At 38.9% G+C, this 27,214-nt stretch overlaps 2 protein-coding genes across 4 annotated transcripts in view; both read right to left on the reverse strand.

Moving 5' to 3' along the window:
- Positions 1-7,462, reverse strand: part of fam180a (family with sequence similarity 180 member A) — a 34,207-nt gene extending 26,745 nt beyond the window's left edge. Inside the window, exons 1-3 of one of the 3 annotated variants that reach the window (XM_017302903.1) lie at positions 7,325-7,462; positions 4,580-4,657; positions 4,373-4,485 (exon numbers count right to left, since the gene is read on the reverse strand). The gene's annotated coding sequence lies outside the window, so the exon portion shown is untranslated. The remainder of the gene's footprint in view (positions 1-4,372; positions 4,486-4,579; positions 4,658-7,324) is intronic. The other 2 variants (XM_008400388.2, XM_008400389.2) reach the window with 2 other exon arrangements.
- A 7,229-nt stretch (positions 7,463-14,691) lies between these two features.
- Positions 14,692-25,854, reverse strand: mtpn (myotrophin). Its single transcript, XM_008400394.2, has 4 exons — positions 25,509-25,854; positions 23,834-23,944; positions 23,205-23,288; positions 14,692-15,869 (listed from the first exon to the last, which is right to left on the reverse strand). The coding sequence occupies exons 1-4, from the start codon at positions 25,590-25,592 to the stop codon at positions 15,771-15,773; spliced, it is 378 nt and encodes a 125-aa protein (XP_008398616.1). The 5' UTR covers positions 25,593-25,854; the 3' UTR covers positions 14,692-15,770.
- Positions 25,855-27,214: the final 1,360 nt, after the last annotated feature.

Here is a 27,214-nt window from a genome sequence, read left to right on the forward strand (position 1 = left end):
ACGTGTTGTATTTGGTCTCAAATTATATATTTTTGCATTGTATTGAGGAAAAACGCACAAAAATCATGCATAAACTTTGTCTAAATTCCGTCGATATATCAAACTTAAAATATGTCGCTGTCAGTATTGGTACTGGTGATATGGGCTCTGAATTTACTTGGTCTTGGATTGATATAAAAATATGCAGAATCACACACCTCTGGACTTTTAGGTAAATGTGTTGGAGATCCATTTCTATACAGATTGAGATCTGTCTTAAGCTTTCTGTATTGATGTGTATTTGCTGAAAAATGAACTTCAAATTGTTTGGAATATGATTTATAACCATTTCCAGATTGATGAACAGCATCAATTGCTTATTTGAAGGTCACTGCTAGTCTCTTTCCATCTTGGCATTGTGTTAATGTGGAGCTGTATGTTAATCAGCTTTTATAGAGGTGGTTGCACTCTCTGATGATCAGATAGAAAAGTGTGTTATTAAACTCAACCTGGCTGCTTTTTCCCTCTTAAACCTCACAGAAACAGCAGGACTCGACTCCCTCTGCCCGTGTCTCTCAACTGGCCTTGTACTTGCAGGTATCAGGTGTTTTTTAAATCCAGTCCAATCAAAATCCAATCTTTAGGGACATTGACTCATTAGGTGTGAGATCCGTGGAGTTAATTGTTCATCACTGCATCTTCTTTCAAAGCTGTATTTAAATGACAAAATTGGACATGGTCAAAAAAGTCTGCATGCTTTCTAAAATGATTTCTGAGCGTGAGGTTGGCTGTTTTCGCTCACAATGCTCCGCGCCGCTGAGGAGCCACTCAGAGAATCACAGCATGAGGCTAATTGCAGTTTCTGGTGAGTCAACATCTGGGAGATGAATCAAACATTTAAAAGAAATAAAAAAAAAGTTGCAGAATGGTAAAAAGTTGCATTTTATCGATCTCTTGAAAACAAATTAAAAAGTAATTTCATACGAAGATTTGGAGATCACAGGAGGCTGTTTTTCAGGAAGAGTAGCATAAATCTGAAAATACCTTAAATGTACTTGCCTTCTAACATTTTGAAGTGAAATGCATGTCAGCCAGGAAAGAGTTCGTTTTAAATTTAGAGCTCATTACAGAAACAAATGTAAGGCAGAGCTATTAAAGCTGCAGACTCCCCAGGCGGCTGCAACGTCTTTCCAGGAAGTGAAGCAATATTACTTTAGCTGTAACATTAAGCTATCAAAAACAAGATGAGGAGGAATGTGATTTGTTAAAGCAAAACTTAGGAATGCAGTTACCGTGGTAACCCCAGACACTGATAAAGGATCAGAACAAGGTTTCCGTCTCTGATGAGAAGTTTACTCTGAATATCCGTACTATTAAATGCAAGTAGAGCTGATTTGTGAATATATTAATAAAAATCTAGCACTTATGAGAACAATCTATTCATAGAGAAACGGCTTGAAATGAAGTTATTGATGCCTGTGAGAAAATTTAGAGGCTGTTTTAATTTTTGTTTGTCTCTGAAGAAAATCTTTATGGCATCTATGCTGCAGCACATCCTTGATGCCCAAGTTTACTTCTATACTTTCTGACACTTTCTGCATTTGGTGCAGTTTAATTTCTCCTTCAAACTCAATTCAACTAAAAATAAAAAGTAATTTCAGAGCACTTTACTTCACAGGTTCATTTCAAATCGAGTTATATTCAACCAATTCATTTCAGTCGCACACATTCTGGTCAATAACTGGGTCCAATCTGATCCAATTAGAATGTAATTCCAAAGAATGAAACCATAACAAAGACGTTTGTGCGTCACAAACTCAAGGTTTCCACATGCGCCTCAAGAGAAGTTACCAAGCTAACTTCTGAAAAGTTTTGTCTAATTTGAAACGCAGCCATTAAAAAGCGATTAGTGGGTTTACGAGGCACCTGCCGCTCACTGGCAACACTCTTAAGCCTGGTGATGACAACAGGGACCAAACAATCCAAAACAATATAATTAAAAATCACAGTTCCTTTCAAACATGAAATATTCAGATCCACCAGCCAAAATAATTTACTTTACTGCCGACAGTTAGTGGACAATAAAACAGCTGACCGGACTTTAACTGCAAAGCTAAACAGTTATTTTATGCAGCTCATAACATGCATATGTTTGTGTGTTTAGAGGACTTTTTTGCCGATAGAGTGAACGTCTATTCATCTGAGATAATACTCGAGTTGTTTTACCCCAAAACCTGAAGGAAGAGCTGAGTACAAAGACAACAAAAAAAAAAGAGGAGGAAATATCTGCACCGGGACTCCCACTGCTGTCGCTTTGCACAGTAAACATGTTACTCCCTCCTTAGGGCTGACATTGTAATTTCAGGACAATACAATTAGAGGGTTCCCTCTAATTTCACTGGAACGTACAATAGGTGGAAGAAATGCAAACAAGCATAATCAGTTCTGCTGAAAAGCTTTTGCTGAATAAATAACCAGCTGCCAGCACCTGCAGTGCCTCTGTAAAGTATTTTCAGGATTTTCTCAGTTTATCTCCAAAGATTACAATGCATTTTGTTGAGATTTTATGCAAAGGTACTGTAAAGAAGAAAAAATACAGTACTCTGTAAAGGTTATAAAAGCACAATGATGTGTACATATTATCCAGTTGAACCAGTTGCCTTGAGATGTCAATTTATATGCAACTATAGTACAAAACTGACAGATTGGCCACAGTGCTAGCTACTGTAGCTTGTTCTGTACTTAACATGAATATGGAGAGATTATAGACAGTAACCTATAAAAATGAAAGATATTTATAAATATTTGCCATCTATCAGACAGATTTCTGTACAACTCTGCTGGCCATCCCTTTAGTTAAATGGATAAGATTTGCGTGTGAAACTCCACCACCTTCTGAGACGTTTCGTGGTTATAGCTGGTAGAAATTAACCCGTGTCTGGAAAATTCCCCGCATCCCTGCAAGAAATATCCAAACAGCTTTGTCTTTGCTGAGCTGAGACCCAAAGAGGCACAGTTTTGATGTTCCCAAATTTGCAATCTCCATCTTGTTTCACTCGCTGCATTTTCTGAGAGCCAAATGAAACCCACACTCAGCCGTACTCTCCATAAGCAGCTGCCAGGGGTTTCTGATCTGTAAGCCTCCATAATAATCCCCTTCTCTGATTTCCATAATGAGTCAACCAGCAGCTAAATTGTGTTATTCTGGTCATTTCATCTCGCGGTGCAGGATTTTAAACCATTTCCAGTCAATACGTGATGCTCCATCAGTGTCCTTACAGAGTCATTAAACTTTTATGGCATCCCTTGAAAACTGCCCTTGTACGTTGAGGTGGAACGGAAAGGTGCTCCCAGTCAGGGTTGGACTTTCTGTAGCGAGTAAATATTTTATGGCATAAAGCAGACTTTATGTCTCTTCATAAACTTTCAAATGCTACCAGCTGCTCTTTGTAAATTCATAAACTCCAGTCATGTGTTTTTGAGGCATAAAGATTTCAATGATGTTTGAAAGAGGCATTTATTGAACCCCAACTTCCAGGGAGACATTCTGTAACGTCTGAATGAAACGTTTTTAGATGTTTTTTGAGTCGTAAAAATGCTCTTACAAAAATTACACAAGCATGTAATTTATCACTCACAAAGAACATTATGAGGAAATATTGAAGACATCGTTCTAAAAGTTAAAGTTTGGGGACAAATGGAGAGTGACTGATTGCATTGGGGGCTGCACAGTGGCGCAGTTGGTAGAGCTGTTGCCTTGCAGCAAGAAGGTTCTGGATTCGATTCCCGTCCCCGGTCTTTCTGCATGGAGTTTGCATGTTCTCCCTGTGCATGCGTGGGTTTTCTCCGGGTACTCCGGTTTCCTCCCACAGTCCAAAAACATGACTGTCAGGTTAATTGGCCTCTCCAAATTCTCCCTAGGTATGAGTGTGTGTGTGTGTGTGTGCATGGTTGTGTGTCCTGTGTGTCTCTGTGTTGCCCTGCGACAGACTGGCAACCTGTCCAGGGTGACCCCGCCTCTCACCCGGAACGTTAGCTGGAGATGGGCGCCAACAACCCTCCCGACCCCACTGAGGGACAAGGGTGTAAAGAAAATGGATGGATGGATGATTGCATTGCTAAGTTAGCTACAAAGGATAAAAAGTTGATATTTTGTAGTGACCACCACAAAGACCTGATATCAGTCCCACAAAACCTATGGTCAGAGATCACAAAAAACAAAAGATGTCAGACTAAACTTAGAATTGCCTGCTGAAGACTTTCAACTTTACCTTGACTGGAAACTGTTTTTACTGTGAAATATTGAGCTTGATTATTAACCAGATTATTTTGGGGTGGTCATGTTAGTATTATTTAAGAAGTTTTTCCACCAACCAATCAGAACTCAACTTACAGTCAGAGAAGCGGAGCGATCAGATAAATGGTTACATGAACATCCTACGACCCGATAGCTACCAGCCAGAAGACGAAGCGCTCTTCCTTCATCGTTCTTCACTCATCCCACACCTTCTTCCAAGAAATAAAAATGGGATAAATGAAACCCCCGTATTTACCAACAGAATAACCATGATAAATCGCACTCTGCTGACTGTTTAATCACCTGATCAATGCTGTGACATACAGCCTGCCGGACGACGCGCCGCCATTCCCGCTGATTAAGCTGCTCCCTGTCACCACCCTGGAGGCAGTTAGAGGTTATAAACATCATGATAAAAAGACCAATAAAGGTGTTGAACATATGCTCACATTTCACAATAGTTCTCCAGAGCAGGGGTCTTCTTTACCCCAAGAAGTACATCTGTAACTAACAACTATGGTGCTCCCTGCGTTGGCTCCTAATGAGACGGCGCTCTGCCTCTGAGGCCACTCGCTGTCATTTTCCTGCGTATCATTGAAACCGCTCCTTTTTTATTATTATTTTTCTTTCTTCTAGACCATTTTCTGTCTCATTTTCACACACATACATCAGAAGTTGCCATTAAAGCAAAAGAACACAAACTGTGCATGACTAATGCTGACAAGCTAAGAGAGACGAGGCATGGGGAGCGTCAGCATGCTTGGCTTTTGTAATACAGACATTAAAGGTGGAGATGTACTGTCATCAGCTGGTAAGCAGGGAGACGCTCATATTTCACGGCAGAAGGGATCAGTCAAAGCGAGCCGCGCCATTACAGACACCTTCTCTGGCCGAGAGCTCTTTGGACTATTAGTCACTCAGTTCGCTCTATCAATGTGCCACAGCCAGACAAACAGTGCCTTGAGAATAAATGAATCAATAAAAAAGAAAAAAGAAAGCCAAAGATCTTTCTAAGATTTCTCAGAACCACGGGCAACAAAGTTACTCTGGCTTCATCTGAGCACTGCTGAGGGTATGGTGTCCTCATTCATTGTGACAAGGAGAAATGGCTGAGAGAAGCTCTTCAAGTCTTTGTGAAAAATCGAGGGGGCGAACTTACAAACCTTCCCAGAATACTTTTTAGTTTATCCAAGTTGCTTTCATTGATTTAGGTGCCTTAAGAAATTGAGGCCACTAAGTGTATGTTGGTGGTATACTGCCACTATTTTCCATCTAAAACTAAACAAATGTGAACAGTAGGACATGCCTATCAGATTGAATCACTTTGAAATTCCAGTTATTGCTGATTTAGTTGTTTCAATGCTGGTGGTAATTCTTAAGTTACTCATTTGACAAGAGACATGCAATGATCAATGTCATCGTCTCCATGTTGCTGTACTTTCAAGTCATAATCTACATTTACATTGATCATATAAACACGCAAATTGGAATTATGAAAACGAAGTTGCTTAACGGAAACATACCAATTTCTTTCGATAAAGTTTTTGTTTTTCAGCTGTCTCAAATGAAGTTAAGAAAGAAACTGGGACACAAAAATAAAATAAAATTTCAAGAAAAAACCCCCCCAATCTTATGCTAGTATCAATCCAATGCTGATTCCAACTTCATATCGATATTGATATTTTAGATTCATCCTACCACCTCTATTTCTCATACTTTCTACAAGACTACTGAGGAAGTATTTTCTTACGTACCATGCAGACGGAAACATCTGCAACAAAATTCCTGTTGTGATTTTGGCAACATTTGAGGTTGCAGTATTGACATTGCTCAGCGTTACAGCCAGATGTTGCCAATTGGAAACCTTTGTTTGACATCCACTGTTTTGATTACACTCATTAAGATCCACCGTTCTGCTTTGCACTGACAATAACACTCAATGCAGCAGCTACTGCACCGACAGCAATGGTGTAGCGAACATGTTAAAACGGTTCACTAAATGAGGGAACATATTTACAGACGTCTAATTTTATGTTGCCAACTGGCATTTTATGGGTGACCCTACTTTGCTGCAAAAATAAACATCTTTACTGCCTTCCACATAGTCTTTATAGGTAATTTGACCTTTTATGACAGTTACATTGGTAATGTTAGCCCACTGGAATGATATTTTTATGGTAAGGGAGCCTTGGACAATCGGGTATTTTTAGTCTTCAAGCTTTAGATTAAATATATACCTTGCAAGTTACAAAATTCATAACAAGGGAACAGAAAAATATTTTGTAATCAGTGGCATTGCAGCTTCATGCTGTGAAACTTCTAATTTTGCCACCGACATGTCACCACACTTGTAAAAGAAAAGGAAAAAGAAGTTCCTTGTGACAGAAGAGTCACTTCAACTTTGTTATTTTTGATCTACATAAGTAAAAGTAGGAAGGTGGATGTTTCATCTTGATTTTTGAGTTTGTGTTGCATGTTTTGTATTTTTGATGGAGAATCCGTAGTAAGTCCCAACGGTACCGAGGGTGGACCTCGTCCCTTTTGACTAAAAACTACTGGATTTTTAAGAGTTTTTAGTGCACTATCAGGCTTTTAGGGCATCTCATTTTATTAGTGCACAATTTTGGGTTCTATATTTTATTTAAATAAATTGTTAGTTTAAATTTTCTTGGTTTTTACAACTGTCTCTTTACTAAGCTTAACAAATAGGCAGCCATCACTTATTCACTGAATGTTCTAACATGATTTCTATGGTTTTTCAAAAACCGCAAAAGAAATAAATACAAACAAAAATGCCAAAATAATACATTTTGGGTGAGAACCGTTTCAAAATAGGTAAAATTTAATAAATTGAATGTGAATTTAGCTAGCTCATATATTAACAAGGTTCGCTAGCGTTAGCTTTAATTAGCTTTCAGAAATATGTCGTTTTGAACACAATACTGTTCAAACTGCATAACGTGTCTCACTAGTTAACACTCGTTTTAATAACATCTTCAACTCTTAAATGTAACGAATATACATGCATTAAAATACATATTTACTGACCTGTGGTGTAGAAATGACGACACGCTTCCCTTAGCGTCTAACAGGAAGGTTTATTCTTCTTCTGTGTGGCCAACCTTCTCCAGGCCACCAACGTGACAGACGCCCCCTAGCGGTTGTGTGTGGGATCGCACTGAACAACTGAAATTAAAAATAACTTACGAGAAATAAAAAAATTGAAAAAGAAAAATAATGTTGGCGTTCCTATATTCATACTTATAAACTTATAACTTGATTTCACCCCTCTACAATTACACAGCTGCACATAACTGTTCAAAAGAGCACATGTTTTTGATTATAACTTATTAAAAAGAACCAGATTGACACGTTCCATCTGCATGTAAACAGTTTTCCTACCAATTTGTTGAAGCTTGTGGGAACAAAATTAAACTAACCACAACTTTGGCCTCTGAATGATCCGATGACAAAACCTGTCTAAATGCGACAATGCAGCAACATATTGACAAATATATCCATCTGGAAGAGACTGCCTTGTTCTAATTACTTTACTCATGCAGTCCAAACGTCTAGAGCAAAGGTTAAAGAGGTTCACTGGAATCATGATTACCTGCAAACTGAGAAGTGTGAGCTGAATTCACAAACACAGCTAATGAGCTGAGTAAAGAGGCAACACAATGTAAGGTGCAAAAAGTGTTGCTTCTGCACTGATTTCAGTAGATTATATCCCAAAAGCATTCAAATTTATTGGTATGAGCTTTCATTTCCAAGGTTTGCTAATTGACTTTCCAGTTTTATGTTGTATCTTTCACACACACCCCCCACCCCCCTTATAGGCTTTTATAAAAGATTAATCTTCTGTATAATCAAGTTTTTCATCTGCATTTCAACATCATTTTTTCTACAAACAGCACACCTTGTTGAAAAACCAAGTAGCTAACTAGTACTTTTTAAACTTGTGTTTGATCCAATTATAGAAAAGAAACATGTTTTGCCATCAAGCAGATACCAAATTAAGTGATAAATGTTAATTTGAAAGTACTACATAATACAATAAGATATAATTTGATTTTCTTTAACTGAACAATCACAAACAGTTAAAAGTAAAAAATTTTGAATGTACTTATTGCTCTTGTGAGCAACATGCAGAATTATTTATGTTGTCTCAAATACCATTAAGGGACATAATCATAATGGTATTTGTGGACAGATTAATGTGGGAGAACCAGATCCCAATACTGTGAAGACATCGCCTCTGTGTTGGAGTTTTTCCTAAATTAAATAAGACATTTTGGGAAAAGCCTGCTAAAACTTAATGCTGAAGAGCAGAGTCGTTTCATGCAACTTTCTGAAAAAAAATACCATCTGCTGAAAACTGGTGGTAATTTTGGCACAGAGGAATGAAAGGAACAGCCTGCTGGGTTTACAAGCAACAGGTGAAACAAGGTATTGGTGTTATAAATCATAGTTGAAGTTTCAAATGTAGAAAAGGTTGATGGAGTCTCTTTTTAAATTTCGTTGTTCTTGTGACAATGACAATAAAGATTTATCTTATCTCTAGCTTATCTTATCACAAGTTAATGAAAATAAGATGAATTTAAAGTTACATGCATACCAGACATACTGAAATACACAGGCAAGCAGCAGATGATTAAACAAGACCTGAGAGAAAACCAGGTGCTTAAATACTAGAGAGAAGTAATTACTGGAATGAGAAACAGGTGAGTTAATTAAGGAGATGAATGTCAGATTTGTGGCAGCTGGATTAAGAAAGGCAGGAGAACTGAAACAGAAAGATTTGAACTAGAACACAAATCAAAATATGAAAAATAAATGGTGTAAAATCATGTCCCTTTTATTTGGAACATTGAGACTTTACTATGAAGTGTACCTCTAGATGTACTCAAGTTAGAAAAACCTTTTGGAGTAGCATAGATATAACTTATCTCTTTCTCTTTGATCACCTCACCTGCTGTGTTTGACCTGATGCAAAAACTGGTGCAGATTGCTTCCATCTAATGGGCTCGATGAGATTTTTTGCTTCTCCTTGTGTTTAATGGAATCTGTTTGATGAACCTATTGTCGCAAGAAGTGAAGGAAATTGCTCTGCTTTGTGAATTTCCCAATATGTTGCTGCAGACAACCACCGTCCACAAGATTTCAAATGTATTTTCACTTAGAAAAGCTTTTTTTGGACAACGAGAAGTTTGTCAGAGTCAGTAAAGCAAAGTCAAAAGTGCAAATCAAGAATGCAGTTGTGTGTCGTTCTCTGCAGGCCGTTCTCACAATCAGCAGAATGCACAGCCATGGCTGCCAGAGACTCTGCCTTTGACGCGCTCAGCCATCATGACAGTAATAATGAATCCACTTTCATTTCCAATTAAATTCTTCCTAATAGCATTGTGGCTACATCAATTTAGCGACAAAATGCTTTTTAGTGGGGAACATTTGCACTGAGGCGTTTAGAGGGATTACGATCGGGCTCATTGCACATTGACTCCAAGTGCAAACAAAGAAGGACTGATAAGTAAGTAGCCTGAGAAAGATTTATGCTTGTGCATGCATGTGCAAGCATGTCAGAGCACAAACGTCTGCTTTTAAACATCTGCAGCTGTCCTCTACATCTACTCTGTGGACTCTCAAGACGCTAATTATGTAAATCTCCAGCTCACTGTGCTCCCCGTCTTTTTCTATCTCTTTCCCGAGACGCAGAGATGCAGAGAAGGTTTGGGCATCACTTTGCTCGTTTGACAGCTGACTAAAGGAAAGACTAGATGCAAGATTATTTTTAAGTTGAAGGCGTCCTCCTCTCCTGCCCTTCATTTAATTAAAAACTTCTTTCTAAGAATTCCACGCATTCAATTGTAACTTGAAAACAGACGTTGGCAGAAGCGATGTTTCCATTACAAATGTCTGCAAAACTTAGTTGAAATTCCACCAATGTTGAAAAACACAATTCTGCAATTGGCTGTGACAGCTGGGTGGAAGTTTCAGCCGTCTAGCGACTGAGCGGAGGTGAAGTTGAAGACTTTGATGGTCGTTCTATTTTAGTGTTTCATCCATTTTGTTTAATGCATCAGTGCCACTGCCAGCATAACAGCCCCAGAGAATGACACCTTGAGGAAGAACAATGTATTTGAAAGCATCACCTAATGTAATAAATATGGGTGGAGAGCGGAAGGTTTGTGTCTCGCAACTAAAAACATTTCCACAGAGGGTGTCTGGCATGTCCAGGCGTGTCCAGGCATGTGGTTTAGTCCAGCTTGGAGGTGTCTGTGTTAGGGCAGGGACTACTTCCTGGATTTGCACCCTCAGCCCAGAGAGACGTAGAGCTAGGAATTGGGATTCAGTCGATGTGTGGGCCCGAAACGGCTCCCTTTTTTAGCGCTACAAAGACTTCTCCTTTAACCTCCTGCAGCCTCCATGGAGAAAAATGTGTTGCATTTGAATAATTTCGCTCAATGTCACAAATTTTCTGTTTTTTTCCTTTGAGGTTGTCATGTTTTGTCACTTGCCTCAGGCAAGTTCAAGACGGAATCTAAAGTTGCTAAGAGGTTTTCACTTCAGCTGGATCTACTTTTGCGCTTTTGCCTTTTTTCTCATGCCTTCATCAAACTACAACTGGGGGAATAGATGAAAGATTGTGTTCAAATCAGTTGGAAAGTAAACCAATGCGTGAGCTGCGGAGAAAACAATTGGTTGTACAGAGAGACAGCCAGAGATGCCCGGAAGGCAATCTGGAGTCTGTATTAATTATGCAAATGATTTGGATTTGCTACTTCATTAAGCAGCATTTTGAACGGGTTGATCACAACGGTGGTAAACTCTGTGTGTTTGTGTGTGTGCATGAGTGTATGATGGCACACGCGTGCTAATTATCGCATATGGTAATTACTGTAAAGACGTTTGGGTGTTACCTAGAAGGACGTGAGTGTATGTTGAGGTATTTGAGCTGACTGACGCTGCTTGTTTATTGTTCTTGAATGAAAGCAACAGCTCAACAGTAATTTTCAGGAGGAAACACCTTCAGAAGGTAATTTGTTGCAGGGTTGATTAAAAACAGTAGGTGGGGGCAGAGCTCAGCAGAACTTTCACAAATCTTGATGAATCTTCTGTCAAGCTGTGAGGCTGTTTCTGTAAGGCCCGTCAGAGAAGGAAGCCCCCGATCAAAACAGTGTGTGACCACTTTCCCAAGCATGGAATGATGCCAAACTAATGATCCTGTGCAGGATTAGAGCAAAGATGGCCTGTGGATTCTCCAAAGCACTTTAAGGGAGGAAATGAAACCATGTGGAGATTTATTTATTCATTTATTATTTATTGTCAGCTTCCATCCCACACATTACTACTTTTACATGAGACCCTTGCATTGAAAGTGTTGATATTTTTGGATATTAATTGGGACAGATTGAGTCAGCTGTAGTTGTCATGCCAGGCCGCTGGAGGGCGCTGCGATTTCAGTATGTCATCAAACAAGCATGCACTTTTGATCCTTCGCTTCCACCTCATAGATAAACAGCAACCCATCTCTGTCTCGTCAAAAATTGTGTTAAACTGCACAGGTTAAGAAGTTACAACGGCGTTTTAGGGTCATTATTGATACAAAAAAGTAAGAATAAATTTATGGCAAAAAAAATTTACATTTTGAGATTAAGCTCAGAAATTTTCTAGAAGAAAAACTCCAGAAAATGTTCTGAGTTTCAAAAGTTAGATTTTTTTTATTTTTGAAACTCAAAAATGTTTTTATGTTTAGAAACCTTTTGCGATTAATCTCAAATTTTCTTCTTTTTTTTTCTCCTTGCAAATTTTTAACTTTTGAAACTCAGAAATTTTCTTTTTATTTTTGGAAACTTTCTGTGATTCATTTCAAAATTTCTTCTTTTTTTCTTTCAATTTGTCAACTTTTGGAGCTCAGAGATATCCTCGTTTTTTTTTTTCTAGAAAATGTCGATGTTTTTAGCTTAAATTTACGTAATACGCCGTCGTAAATAGCACCACGGTGTCCGTCATTGTTTTTGTTGTTAACGATAAACCGTAAGTCCTTGTGTTTTGCGCATGCGCACTTTCACCCCTGCTACAGAAAAGTTTCACTTCAGTCTTCAGCTCTCAAGGCTGTTTGCTGGCTCAAACAACGCAAAGACAGTAAAACTGGCTCATTTTTATTAAACAAGAATGTAACTGTCAGCCAAAGACGGAGCTCGGTATTCCCCGGTTGTTCTTGTTGAATGTAATCTAAATGAGCAGAAAATATAGATGGTGAGGATATAGATGCGGGGGTGCGAGGCTGTCAGAGTAGCCGAGCCATTTTACATCGACGTCTCCCCCCGCATGGCTTTTAATTGATTAGTATTTGTTTTGAGTCTGATCAACGCTGCAGCTCCGTCTCTCCGCCTTCCTCTTGAACGCGTTCGTCTGACTCGACCTGACGCAACTCTTCTCCACAGCTCCGCCTCACGCTGCTATTGATTTGCCTCCATCCCACAGACACCCTGAGCAGATTATTCATCACCATCCCGCGTCATGTGGACAGGCGTGAGGGAGTTTGAAATTCTGCTCGACGTTTCTGACAACACATAGGCAAAGTTTTTTTTTTTTTTTTGCCTGTGTTGCTTAAGAGCGTGATACCTGGACCAGGGAGTAAATGCTTCAAAGTCCTTTTTTTTTCAACCAATTCTTTCTGTTTTATTCAAACCTAAACCACCACTAACCAGAAAAACATCTTTTATCCAGAGATGCTAAAGGATGGCAAGATCTAAAATAGACTTTGAGCGTCATGTTAAAATCTTCAAATATTACAATACAGAATGATATAAATGAACTTAAAAATAAAAGATCTTTGGGATTATACTTTGCAACAGGATCATTTCAGTGTAAACCACCATGAGGACTTACCCGTTAGCTTACCTACGGTACTTACTGAGGTGTTGGGATCAACTTTGGCCTTTTACTCAAAGCCGATTTTAGCTTCTGGGAAAGAGGCCTGCAGGCAGCAGCAGGCTGAAAGCATCAACGTTACACCAGTCATCTGAATTCACACACTTCATCTTGTCAGACAAAACAGGAGAGAAAGATTAGGTTAATTTAGGCAATTATATCACAAATAACCCAAATCTAATCCATCCGTCTCCTTTGATGTGCTCTGATGACTTTAGTTAAGGTGAAGATGGGTCACGTTAAGGTGAAACTGTCATAAGAACATAATCAAGTGTTAGAGAACATGTCCTGGCAAGAACATTCAGCTAAATTAAAACCGTAAAAAAGAACAAATTGATCGCAAATAAACATGACATGAAAAAAAAAGAAAAGGGAAATAACAGCAAAGCTCTGCGGAGTCGTTCAGGAAGCCAGGACTCTTTTAATAGCAGCCGTCACCTCAAATGCGTGGTTTGGTCTGGTCGCTCAGTGAAGTATGACCATCCAAGCCACACTTTGGCACTTTAGACAATGATAGGAGTTAAGTTTTGTTAAAAAATGATCAAACTGGCATAAAATGTCCAGACAAAAGGCTGCACTGACTTTAACTTGATAAAACACAGCAAACTAACAGTCGGCGCAATTCTAGAACTGTCTGCTCAGATTTTAGTTTTTGGTTGAGACATTTCATGTTTGGACAGTTTTACCCTCTGGCTTTGGATGCTAAAGGATTTTTGCTTTTACTATTTTACGTCGAGACACTGGAGCAGCAGATTAGCTTATGTAAAGCTCAAACTATGCCTGAACTTTGACCTACAGAGGGCTTGAAATGGACGCTTCCTGGTTGCAGAGAGAGGAAGTTGAAACCAACTATCGATGGTAAAGGCCGTCTCTGCCCGGCTTTCCAACCAGGAGGTCGGACGAAACTCGAAGAGGAGTGGCAAAAGCTAACGAGGTGGACCAGCATTTCTTACCAACATATCATGGTGTCATCCAGAACATTTTACAGTGGAGTTTCAACTCTGCTGCCTGGAAATTGAGCTTTTGGCATTTTATGACAAACCACAAAAACACATGATCAAAAACAACAACATTAAAGTTTTTCACTTAAAAAAAGCTCCAATATCTTGTTGAAAAGTTACTTGCAAATTAGTTTCCCCCAATTAGGATAAAATACTTTTAGAACAAAATTTGCCCCTTCTGCAATAGCCGGATTAAACAAGGCTTATAGTTTCACTACTATTTTTTAAGGAATCTTTTCCTTGTTTTGTATAATTCTGTATTTTATTAGCCTGTAGAATCGACTCATGGCTTGTGAATTTCCCCAAACATTTAAAAAGGTTTTGCTTCAAAACCTTCTTGATATTGACTTTATCCAATTAACTTTTTTCCTTCCAGTAAACTTTCCTGTGCTTTGGTTCTTCAGCAAGTTGCTGTTGTTGGAAGGTAACAAGACTCATCAAGACACTCTTATTTAAGGAAACAGACAGACAAAACCGTTCCTGTGATTTTTTTATTTATTTATTGGTATTTACAGACTTTTGTCACAACAAAGTCAGTATAACCATGTTTTAGTTCAGTACATACTTAGCAGTTCATTTAAAAGCAACCAAGAGGACAGCGACCGTTTCGTAGCAGAAAAGCAGAAGCAGTTTTGACATGCAGCAAAACAGGCGGGGTCTCGAAGCAAATCCAAGGCAAGGAGATATATAAGCAGCCCCATGATCAGGTTTCAACCCTAACCCCCGTTTACCCATCATTCTCTGCACCCAGGGCCCATCATACAGATCCAAGAAAGCTAATGCAGTGAAAAAAGGAGTTATGCTCTGAGAAACAAAGAAAAACAAACTCACTCAGGGGGAGAAATTTCATTTTCATGTCCTGTTAGCTTGTTTTTCAACAGGTTATTTTAAAACTGCAACATTCAAGTCTTTCTAGTAACCCAGCATGGTGATTGGTCAAAAAAAGAAGAGAAAATAATACAGATTTCAAACTCATTAAATATCATTTGATATGCGAGTAATAGGCCTAAACATGTTTAAGAAGAAATAGTTTGGTCAATCAATGAACAGGCTACATATTCTATTTATTTATCTTGCATTTTAATCCGTCTAATTTATCACAGTGCAGTTACTGTTCAAAACACTGGCCACATGTAGGAAAACTGTGGAAAAAGGAACATTATTGATCTGTTACGGTTTGTTTTGTTTTAGTTTAAGAGACGGCAGAATTTCAGATGCATATTTTAGTGCTAACCTGACAGAAGTTAACTTCTGGTCTGAACAGTGGTGCATGATCCAAGCTTAACAGCTCCCCCAGTGTTTGGTCCCTAAGGGAGGCTATTATGGGTCACCTTGCTGACAGACAGAGGCCCAAAGAACAGAAAACACATTCCCAAAAACATGGGAAGAAAAAGGTTAATGAAAGTCACCAGACAGACAAAATGAACCTCCAGCAAACAGACCAAAGCAGTGGTAAGACCGAGGTTGATTGGAGTAAATGGGGTGAGGCCGTCTTCTGTCAGGGGACCACTGCATCCATCTGCAGGCCCGTTCATCCACCTGTCCAGCCGCCTCCCTTACTTGGTTTTAGGAGGCTTGAGGAGCTCCAGAACGGCGGCAATGTCACAGTCGAAGGCAGATAAGCCATCATTTGTTTTTATGTTTCTGTCAGCTCCCTGCAGAGGTAAAGGGACAGGAATATTAGATATAGGCACACAGAGTCCTACTCGCATCTAATCAGCACTTATTTCTGACGACACATCCAAACACTTCAGGTAAACCGGAGTCTGACATGAGGAGGGATTAAAACCAAACAGCTGATTGCACACATACGTTGTACCACCTGCAGGATGGGATGCAAGGAGAGCACAAAACCTCATGAAATAGATTTGCAACCAACTATTTTAGGTGATTAATTGAGTAATCTGATTTTTTTTTTATTGTCATATCTGGCATATTTTCATTTAGTCACTCATTCTTTTTAAAATACGTATGATGTAAATAATTCTTGTTTTAAAATAAGAAAATGCATATTGTATGGCCTAAAATTCAAAAACAGAATTCCTTTAGTGAACACTTATACTTCAAATGTGAAAAGTGAATTAATACAGTGAAGGGCTGATCTGATAAACCAATTAAAACAGATTAATAATTGATAGTTTTTTTGTTTTACAGAATTTGAACCAGGGGAGCCAAAACATTTACAGATATCTTTTTTCTATCTGAATGCAAAATGTATATTTTTTGTAGTTTCTGCTCTAGGTGTTCATTCTGCAAATTGCCTTTTTTGATTCTGCACACTGCAGTTCATGATTTCTAATTGATTGCTATTATTGCACATCCGTCTTTCTGCACTGCTACAGTCCATGTACATAATTATTGTTAATCATTTATTTTTGCATACATTTTCAACACTAAGCTTTTTGTGTGAACCTTTCTGTTGCACCAAAATTGTCCCTTTGTTGGACAATAAGCAAAATTCCTATTTTATGACAATTAGTATTTGGAAATAGTTAAAACTAAATATTCAAATCTCAGTGATGCTTTTGTGAATTTCCAAGCTATTATCATGCTGCTAAAACAGAACAGCCATAGTGCCATTCAGTGACAGGTGACAGGGCACTTGGGATGGAAATCATGCAGAATGTTGGGATTTTGTTAAGCATAACCTGGCCACCTGTCTTGGCTGCTTTCTTCAATTCAGTGGCAAATGGCCCCCAGCATTTATAGAAGAGGACCCTGGCTATTTAACAAAGGCAACACAAACAAGCCTTCACTTTTATTCTCCTCCGACTCAATCACTAAGGACTTGCTTGTCGGTCCGTCTTAATCCAAACAAGACATGCGAAACTGCGAGAGATGCAAGGGTCCAAATCCATTTAAGCCCGGAGCGATAACGGAATCAATGTGAAAGAGCCGAGTGGGAACGCCATCGTTTGGAGAACCAGAAACCCTCATACAGCTGAATTCAGCTGCAGTGACAACAGATGTAATGGGTGACATGGGGAGGAGCACGACGCCTGTTAGCACCGGGGCTCCCAGATCCCAGGCAGACAGAGTTTACCGTTGCGTGGCGGAGCAGGGCATCGACAACAATGGTACGGCGTGGTGCCGTGTCGTCGCCGGAGTGTAAATTCCCCGTTCCGGGAGCAACAGAGTGTGTCCAGAGTTGGGAGAGATTTAGCAAGGCTGGATGTCCTGTCAGATCTACATCTCTAATTGGCGAGGAGATGAAAGGCGGAGTAAAAGGAACTTTTGTCATTTCATTCACACTTCCTGGAACCACGCACCTGTGAGCGCTCCGATTAGGTTAAGGTACGGCCTTTTAACACGTGAAGCATGACAACTCCTCGCATTTTCATTCTAATTAAACAAAGAAAATTGGAGAAGAAAGCTTAAAAAAAAATCCCTAACTGCATTTTGTCAACCTTGCAAACATTTACAAAGGTTGTCTCTGTCAATAGGAGCTCTAAACTAATTGAGCTAGGCTCTAAGTGAAAGATGTACTGGATTCAGTTGATAAAAATGCTTCTTTTAACTAAACATCATACGGTGATACAAACTGAGTGGGGATGACACTGGGGCAGGACGATATAGCTGAAGAACATCCCGATATAAGTGTTTCATATCAGATCCATCATGAGCAAAGGTCTACAAACTATATTTTTAAAGTAACTTTTCAAAGACAGAAAAGCAAGTACAGAGAGTGAGGTTTCAAATAAGTTCTTAAAACTGTAAAAAAATTCCATGAATTTCATTCAAAAGAAGAAGACAAAACAAGAACAGAGGTGGAAATGGAAGCTGCCACTACAGATTGTTAGGAGTGAAGCTCTTTAAATTTCAAGAGCAGCAGCATTATCTTTCCTGTACTTTAAAAATGCTCAGAAGGTTGCCTCTGTGCGATTCATCTTACCTGAGACAGGAAGGATTCCTGGACAGAAACCAAAATACATTTCCTCTGATAACGTCTGTCTGCTCTCCTGATATAAGCTTTATCCACCTGGCAAACACTCGTTAGCCAGTGTAAACACAGTGATAAGGTGGTCGTTGTGTCAGTAAATACATCCAATTGCCGTTTCATATCATGTACACGGTAACCCAGCTTGGTACGCTCTGCTGAGCTTAGTGACTGAAAGGCAGGACAAAAAGATGGGAAGCAGCTTCATTTCCCCATTGTTTTTTCTCTCCAGCTCTGGGGAAGTCATTAGTTTCTGGTTCAAAATGAAAACTAGTAACAGACTTGGATCTCATTTAGCAGTGTACATCAACTACCAATATTCTTCCTGCCGGGGAACGATGAAGCTGAGAGAAACCCCCCAACTTCATAATTATAAGCATCTTTTTACACAAATCTCAAAATATCTGAGCAACTAAAACATAATTGATCTAGGCTCAATTATACCTACCAACATATTCTGACACCATCAGCTAAAAACTTGAGTTTTTCAGAAGCCACACAACTAAAAAAAATTCCCACTGCCATTTTATTTCTAATGAGGTTCAGTATATTTATCTGGTGTGTGAAGGCCTAAGATGTATTTTTTTAGAGAAATGCCAGAGGTAAAGTTGTGTTACCATTTAACTTGGAATATCTGACTTAAAGCAGTTCAATTCACCATCTGAAAATATCAATAACACAACTTCTTGTAATGTACTCCACTCATCTGGCCTTTTATAAAAACACAGTAGATCTCCACCTATTTGAGGCTCTGTATTCGTCAGCTCACCAATTTGGATATTTCTGTGTAAATCATTTGCAGAAAATTCACCAGGCTGTATTGTAAGCCTGGAAGCCACCAGGCTTTACCTACCCCCAGTGTCGTTCATCTGAAATAGGATTTTTTTAATACACCAGTATCTGCCCAATTTATCATATTTGCGCATAAGAGGAGGAGAAATGCTGCCGTACGTCAGGAATCGCACCAGTTATTTTAAGGATGCTTATTGGTCCCCCGAAAAACAAAAACAAAACAAAACAAAACAAAAAACCCGGACATCATCAGCAAACAATAAAATCCCCCTGGAACAAACTTAAGAATTAGATGTTATGCTGCTAGCATTTAGCAATAACTCAGATATGGAAGTGAGAGTGTTGCGCAACATAATCATCCGGCCAGAACCCGGTGCGCTAAATAATAATACAATTATTATTTAAGCTTAAGCTTAAGCTTAAGCTTCGAGAAATTTTAATAATGGAGGTACTTGAATCCCTTGAGGAATTGTTACAGTAGTGCGTACCACCGGGCTTAGCAGCTTTTCTAGAGGAAACCTTCAGATTTATTGCCACAAGATCTACAATATAAAAAGGAAAATCCATCTTGGGGAGCTGAAATACCTGGACACAAAGCTACTTTGTGCTGGTTATCAAATAAAAACCCCAATGCAATGTACTGAAATGTGTTGGTTCCACAAGTGAGCATGCTTGCAAGGCTACAGTTTTTACAGTTGACATAAAAATTGTAGCTCATCCTCCTATTACAGCTTGTCAAGGACTAGCGCACCCTCTCCATACCAACACCACTCACAGTAATGAGCTTTTCTCAAGCTGAATAACGATCCCTCACAAACACTTCACTGCCCAAACTCTACCCGGTCATCAAGAAGCTGGTGGCTAAATGAGACCAAGTCCGATGAATAAGAATAGACTCCCGGGGCGACTGCAGCCAAACTGAAGAGCATCATCATCATCCTGACTCATGCAGCCACACAGAGACTCACTGGGTCAGTAACCCAACACTCCTGACCCGCCAAAGAGTCCATTAAGTTTTCATTAAGCCCCTATTGAGTAGAACTGAATGGTCTCCCGTGTATGTCTTTAATTATTGGTCAAGAGCTTCAGTCAAGCTACTTGAAATACAATATGTGCTTCAGAGTATTGACCTTCCATAACATCTAGGAAAAAGTCAACGATCAATATCTGTTCTTTTTGGAAGTGGAGTCCCACATTGCCCACAGATGATGTGTGTGAAATTTAAATTTGTACCAAACATTCAATAATTGAAAAAAACAAAACAAAAAATAAACACAGATCCATATTGCAACATGTTGAATAAGTAAAAAAAGTATCCAACAGGCTCACATTGGGCCGATATTTGTAAAGTCATTTTTGTCTCCAACACTGAAACAGTCAAGAATAAAAAAAAACAAGATATGGGCAAATGGAAAAGTTCTTAAAAAGGAAATATGACGAGGGATGTAACTTTATATACTAAAACCATTTATTTCCTGTCATGCACAGTTCCTCATAGAAATGTATGAATCTCTGTTTGCCCTTTCATTGCAGACTTGCATTTAGCTGGCTGGTTTCTAGAAAGTGTATTCCATATTTATGGCTGACATCTTACAGCCAGACCACCTTTTGAATAAAAACCACATTTCATAATTTATTACCAACAGCAGTGCACCATACAGTTAGGGGGCAGGTGTCAACTCCCATCATGCACTGGGAAACCAAGCAATTTCTGTCTACCTACGCCACACTTATTATCGAGTATTCTCAATGGGCTCAGTTTTGGTCACTGCAGTATGGTGGCAACCACAGGTGAAACCGGACAGAGCCTCAGAGTTACAACATCGACTGTGCTGCTGTGTATTCGATCCATTATTCTCATGTTGAGACAGCAGCGAGGTTTTCATAGTGGATAGGCGTGAATGTCTTAAGATCTGGTCCCTCTAGTGACCGTTTACCTTTGAGCTGCCTGGATTATATTCCTTGTTGTTGGGAAAACAAAGACGGTCACTGGAGGAAAACCTGTTGGGATCACTTAAACCTTGATCATCCCAGCTCAGATGAGCAGCGCTCACCTCTTGTGCTACCAATTGCTTTGACTTAGAGGTCAGCAAATGACCCGGACCTGAAACTTTAAGCGTAATGAACAGAACATACACTGAATGTACTTTGATTATGTACAGATGTGTAGTTCAATTTGGAATGCTCAAAGAATGTCCCGACTGTAATTGTGCCACGATGATGGAAAATGTTTTACTGAAAGACATGATGGTGATGCTGATCAATCCTAAGTGCTAACTGGTCACAATCGTCTTTCCGTAGAATCGTTAAAGGTCAGTGAGTGATTGGTGGAGTAACCACTAACTCTTGATGCCAACAGTCAATCCGCCCTTTGAAGCAGATGTATAGGAGGTACAAATCGGCCATCTTTAAAGCAAGTTAATGGTAATTTTTCTGTGGTTGGAAGAAAGTTCAAATACTGGCCACCAAAATAATGCAAGATTGATTATCGCAATAACTGAGAATTTATTTTGCCGATATCTTAAAAGAGAAAATGCAGGATAAAAAAGTAATTAGTGATGTTTTGTTTCATTCTTTAATTTTAATATATTGAGTATGGGCAACTTTTTAACTGGAAACAGCCATAAATTAAACTTAGCCAAATACAGCAATGGTTTTCAAAGAGACTTCAACATTTTTTTAGACTAACAAAACAAATTAAAGCCAGAACATTAAAAAACTATGCTCCTTCTGATTGAGAAAACTACTTTTCAGTTATTTGTTCTTTCCTTCTTGGTTTCATTAAATATTTCATGTTTAATATCTAAGCAGGTAAAAAGAACATTAAAGTTTTTAATGCTCTCTGAAGTACTTTCAGCATTGTCGTTTTGACCGAAGGTACTTGAAGTTTCACCAACACTGCTTAGAAAGACTTATCCCCTTTATTATCTAACATTTAATAAGTTGAAATTCATAAGTAATAACACTTTTAATGCAAAGTTTCACGAAAAGTTGCATTAATAGTGTTAATTTTACATTAACAGTGTAATTTACCAAATGACACTTCATGACAATAGTTTGTAAACATTCATTAAGACTCCTTCATGTTCATGACAGATGTTGTCATGTTTATGACAGTATCATGACAGTCTTATGTACACCCCTTCAAAATAAAAGGATTACCAAATTTATATATTACCAAGTTTTGAGTGTCCATAATCAGAACATCAATAATCTTCTACCTTTATGTAACAGGTGACTGTTTAGTTTCCTAAGCTGCCTTCTTTTTAAGAAGAGGAATGATTGCGAAAGGCGTCTTCTTTCACTCTGATACAACCAAGATAAACAGGAAATGTGCCATTTCTTGACTCTTACACATCATTCAGTCAAACATTCAGGTAAGACAAAAACAAAGACGTACTTTAAAACCATTCACGGGGAAACGGCAGCTTCGTATTTGATCGTATGAATTTATATCCCGTCACTGGATGATGGCGTTACGTTGGGCGTTTATTATGAGGCGCCTGGCATTCAGAGGAAGTGTTGCAGCTGATGCCAGCTGCAACCGGCGCCAATCACAGCTGCAGTCTGTTAAATCTACAACTCCAATATGAACACGACGGCATACTGAAGGTTCTAAGATTTACTGCAAAAATTGGAGAAAGGGGGATGAAAGAAGTTTTGATGAAGGGGTGTGCAGCTATATTACGTTAATAGTGATACTAGACAATAACAGCAGTATGTTATAGGTACTTTTAAAAAGGAAAACTGGTTAATGGGTGGTTCAGCTTTAGCCCAGTTAGTGAGCTTTTCCATTATACGGTCTGTTCCTTGCTATTGTGGGCGGTACGAGAGCGTGCAGAAAGCTGACCACAGCGGCTCTGAGTTTTCAGTGACTTAAATCATGAGCCAATCAACGAAAGTGACCAGCTGTCAAACTGTTTTGGTGCCGAACCCGGCTCGGTCCTGCAAGTGCTACCCCTTAAGAGGGTACGGAAATCTGAGAGCAGCCAGTCAGAGGCAAACCGGATTTGCTAATGGAATATGAATCTGTCCGATGCGGACCAGGACCGAACCGGTCTAGTGGAAAAGCGCCTTATGTGGCCCTCTTTGAGCATTCTAGCACAGCCTCCACACAACTGTGTTAAAGGGCCTTTTGTCTAACACGTTACCTCATCAGCACTCACTGTGGACCGTCTGACACGTCAACAAGCGTAGTGAAAGACACTGGGGAATTTCTGTTTGTAAATTCATTCAGGAATAGAGAAAATGTGGCACCAACCTTTTCCAAAAGGATCTTGACACAGTCACAGTGACCCTCAAAACAGGCACATATCAGTGGAGTCAACCCGTGCTTGTCTGTGGCCTGTGGAGACAAAACAAGGCAAAAATATGTTGTTTTTCTTGAAGCCACCACCATAATACACAAAGGTGGTTATAAATTGTGTTAATACACGTCATCTGTTTATTAGAGGTTGCAGAAAGCACACATTTAGGACAACATAGCAACTCTAGACAGGAAGCCAGAGCGGAATGGTAATTTTTATTTAATAATAGCCCAGTCATTCTTGAGAGGTAAATATACAAGAATCTGTGTCAATAAAACACTGCCGACCCACACTCTTTAATTTATCAAAGTTTGAATCTTCTTTTGCAACAAGTATTGATTTACAAAAAAAAGGGATCAAGCTACAAATGCAACTTCTGGATTTAAAAGAACCTACAGGTCAGAAGTCAGATAGTCGACATCAAATTTATTTATATAGCACTTTTAAAAAAAGGTTAAAGCTGCACTAAAGTGCCGTGACAATGCTTGGAAAAGGAAGCAGAAGAGAGCAGTCATTTTTCAGTGGTTAGAAAGTAGGCAAATTCATCCAAAACTGCATGAGATGCAGTCATAGCATCACTTACGTTGACATCTGCTCCTTTCTCAAGAAGGTACTCTACCACTTTTAGATGGCCAAAGTCTGCAGCGTAATGAAGAGGGTTCCTCCCATGCAGGGACTCATTTACATCTTCCGCCTGAAAACGAGGAACGGATGTTATTTGGCTTAGATCGTGAAACAGAAGCAAACCATTTACATTCAGCAATGTAGCAAGGCTCCATTGTACTTAATGGGGACTTTACCTGTTAATATTAAAGGCTTATATAAATAAAAAACAGGCATTTCCATCCTTCATTTTCCTGCTTTGTTGTTTCTGTAACTCCACCTAACTTTGCTTCCTACAGACAAACCAAACCCAACCATGAGAAGCTTCCTCTTTCCGTTACCCAACTAACCACACAGACATGAATCACTTGGTCCTCCGCGACAAAACCACTGAAGTGGGACATCTTTTGTTTGATTATTCTGTTGAAAATAAAGGCAAATAGGGCTACACTTAACAGAGATGCAATCTCTGTAAAATAATGTTGATTAATATCTGTCTATATAAGAGGTTCATAGTAAAGTGCCTGAGTGACAGTAGCCAGGGTTATTTCAGCTATCTGATTCAACTGAGACACTAAAAAGGTAAAAATACATCTATTCAGATGCCAACGCAAGGTTTATTGTAAACCTTTGGTTTATGCACATTAGTGTGATTAACATTGGTCACAGTCAGTCAAACAATCCGTTATGAAGAGGAAAAAAAGCGTGAATAAGTCAAGACATCCAAACTTATCAGATCATGTTAAGTTAAAGTATGTGTGATTCACTGCTTTCTCATTGGAGAATTAAATCCTGGCTTTCCCAAACCGTAATACAAGTTAGGTCTTTGTCAGTGCTATAAATGTGATCTCTATCAACAGTGTTTTTATTGGAGAAAGTAACTTAAGTTGTTCTTGGCCTCATGTTTTCATTGGTGTGGGTGGACATGCAAGCAGGTTCTAAAAAACAGTTTTCCAGCAGCGGATGACATGCCAGCAGGTGCAACAGTTGTGGAATGGCTACAATCTGTGGGAACGCTTTAGGGTTTGTTTTGCATAAAAACCTGTTCTGTTCTACGAGGTCAGAACTAAATTCCAAGAACCAGTGCCCGATTAGAAAAGTGGTGTTTCACCTCAAAGCACCACTTTTAGCAGACAGTGACTCTAAATTTGAGCTGGATAAGCCCACCGTCCTGCGGGGCGATAACTGGGATCCCCGCCCACCAACTTCAACAGTCGGGGTTTAGTGTTGGGCCCGTTTGGCTGATTAGCCCGCTAGCTTTTGGCTACACATTTAACAGCTCAGCAATCTCCTACAAACGTAACATACTTCCTAAGCCAGATCTGCTAAGTGCAAACAATGAACTCATTGGTGGTCCAGCACTATAAGTCAGTGCTATTGTTGGCTAGCAAAACCAACAGGTTGCTTCAAAGTAATTACCGTGTATGCTGGCCAAACTAAACATGGACCACACCGAAGCCTCGTCTCTATGTATCGTTTAACATATATGAACAATATTCAGCTATTAAAAAAAGAAGAAAAAGAAAGAAAAGTCAAAGTACAGACGCTGTTTGCTAGCTAGCTAGTCGGCTAGCAAGGCTACAGAGCCTCTTTTTTTTTTTACTTTTCGGCTGAAGCTCAGCTCAAAAATGACACTGACTTAACAGCCTTCTTACCGTTTTCAAAGCGCTTTTAACTTCGTTCACTTCACCGTTTTTCAATGCCCATATCACGTCAGCTGTGTCCATCTTTTCGTCCATCTTCTTGCCTACAGCACCTTCCTTGTTATGCAGTAAAAAGTTAGCTCGCTAGCGGGGGACTAACACTCTTCTGATCGCCGCTTTGACTAACCCCAAGGAAATGCTCTGAAAACAGAATTTCTTAAATACCCAGCGTTGAAACGTTTACTTAAGTGTGCTAACGCAAATGCTAACTACAGAAGTTCTGAAAGACAAAAGTGGCAAAGAGGGATCCGCCTTTTTGCATACCAGAAATGTTTCCGACACCGTTACCCGGAAGGTAACAGCTGAGGTGGCCTTCAGGTGCGCAAGTTAAATTGAAAGCTTCGCAAGTTTCTCACAAATTTCTCGAATCCCATTTGCCTAAATGACGTTTTCTGTAACAATAACATATTTTGGTCACGTTTGAAACACATAAAGTCATAAAATATTAAATACATGCTTGACATAGCTATTCCAATACGCGACACATGCAAAAGAGCCGCAAATTCCGATGTGGTTTGAAAGCATTTGAACATTTCAGAGCTCTAATTTCGTAATGTCCAGTATGAAGGCTGTGTCGTAAAACTATACTTTTTTGTTCTGCAAAATTTCACTGTTTAATATAAGAAAAAATAACGAGCAACATGTTTTAACCCTATAATAAAATTTAAAAATAGTTTCCGCAAGGCTTAATGGAGAGACACGCCGCTCAGACCACAGTTTCCCATTATCTTTAAATAGCAGAGTTAACATCTCTTGACTCACTTCCTTTATTTAATCTAGGTTGCTGCTGTCGTCAGGTTTCATCAGAATTCATACTGACATTTCAGGTTTGCTCAATCAAATGTATTTCTTCACAATACATTTATTTTCAAGTTATCAAAAACAAAACTGTATTAAATACCAGATAAATATAAAGGGGGAAAAAAAAGACAATGGTGAATTTGTGACTTCACATACATTTGTGCTTTCAGAACTAAAGCTACAACTACCGGTTTGCTTTAAACCAGTATAATGCTGCTGCAAGAAGCATCTTAGTTTCTCTTCCATATTATTGGGTCACAATTTTTAATCATGCTAATATTGATTGAAAAATTAGATACATTTTTCCAAATAATGTATCATTATTTGGCCCTTTTGTGAAAAACAAAAAAATCTTAATAAATTATTGTTCAGTTTAAATCCAAAGATACTTTATTTACGCAAAAGGGAAATTAAATGTTCAACTGGGTTTTGGGGCTGTAGTTCAGAATTTTTTTTTGATATGCTGATCAGCTCCTCCCAGCCTTGTTGCCGTGGTTACACATAATAACAACCATACAAAAGTTAAAAAAGTAAGAGCAAAACTCCCTCCAGTTGCACAGCATTGGAAACCGGAATATTTACCCAGGAAAAGTGTGAAAAAGGTCAATAAAAAGAATAAATCATAACTGATGTAACAGAGGTATTTTAACCCGCTGCCATCATAAGTGGCGCAAGATCAGCGCAAAACTGTTCACAAGATTAACCTTCTTCAATGACATTGGTCGTATTTTGAACAAATTATTATTTTTTTATTTGGAAATTTTTAAATTAAATGTTTCTAATTCTAAATAAGAATGCAAAACAAGTTGAAATTGTATTTATTTTACTGGAATTATTTGAGGTCTGAGCAGCTTCTG

Source organism: Poecilia reticulata, linkage group LG23 (assembly GCF_000633615.1).
Source record: "Poecilia reticulata strain Guanapo linkage group LG23, Guppy_female_1.0+MT, whole genome shotgun sequence".
Classification (NCBI taxonomy): domain Eukaryota; kingdom Metazoa; phylum Chordata; class Actinopteri; order Cyprinodontiformes; family Poeciliidae; genus Poecilia; species Poecilia reticulata.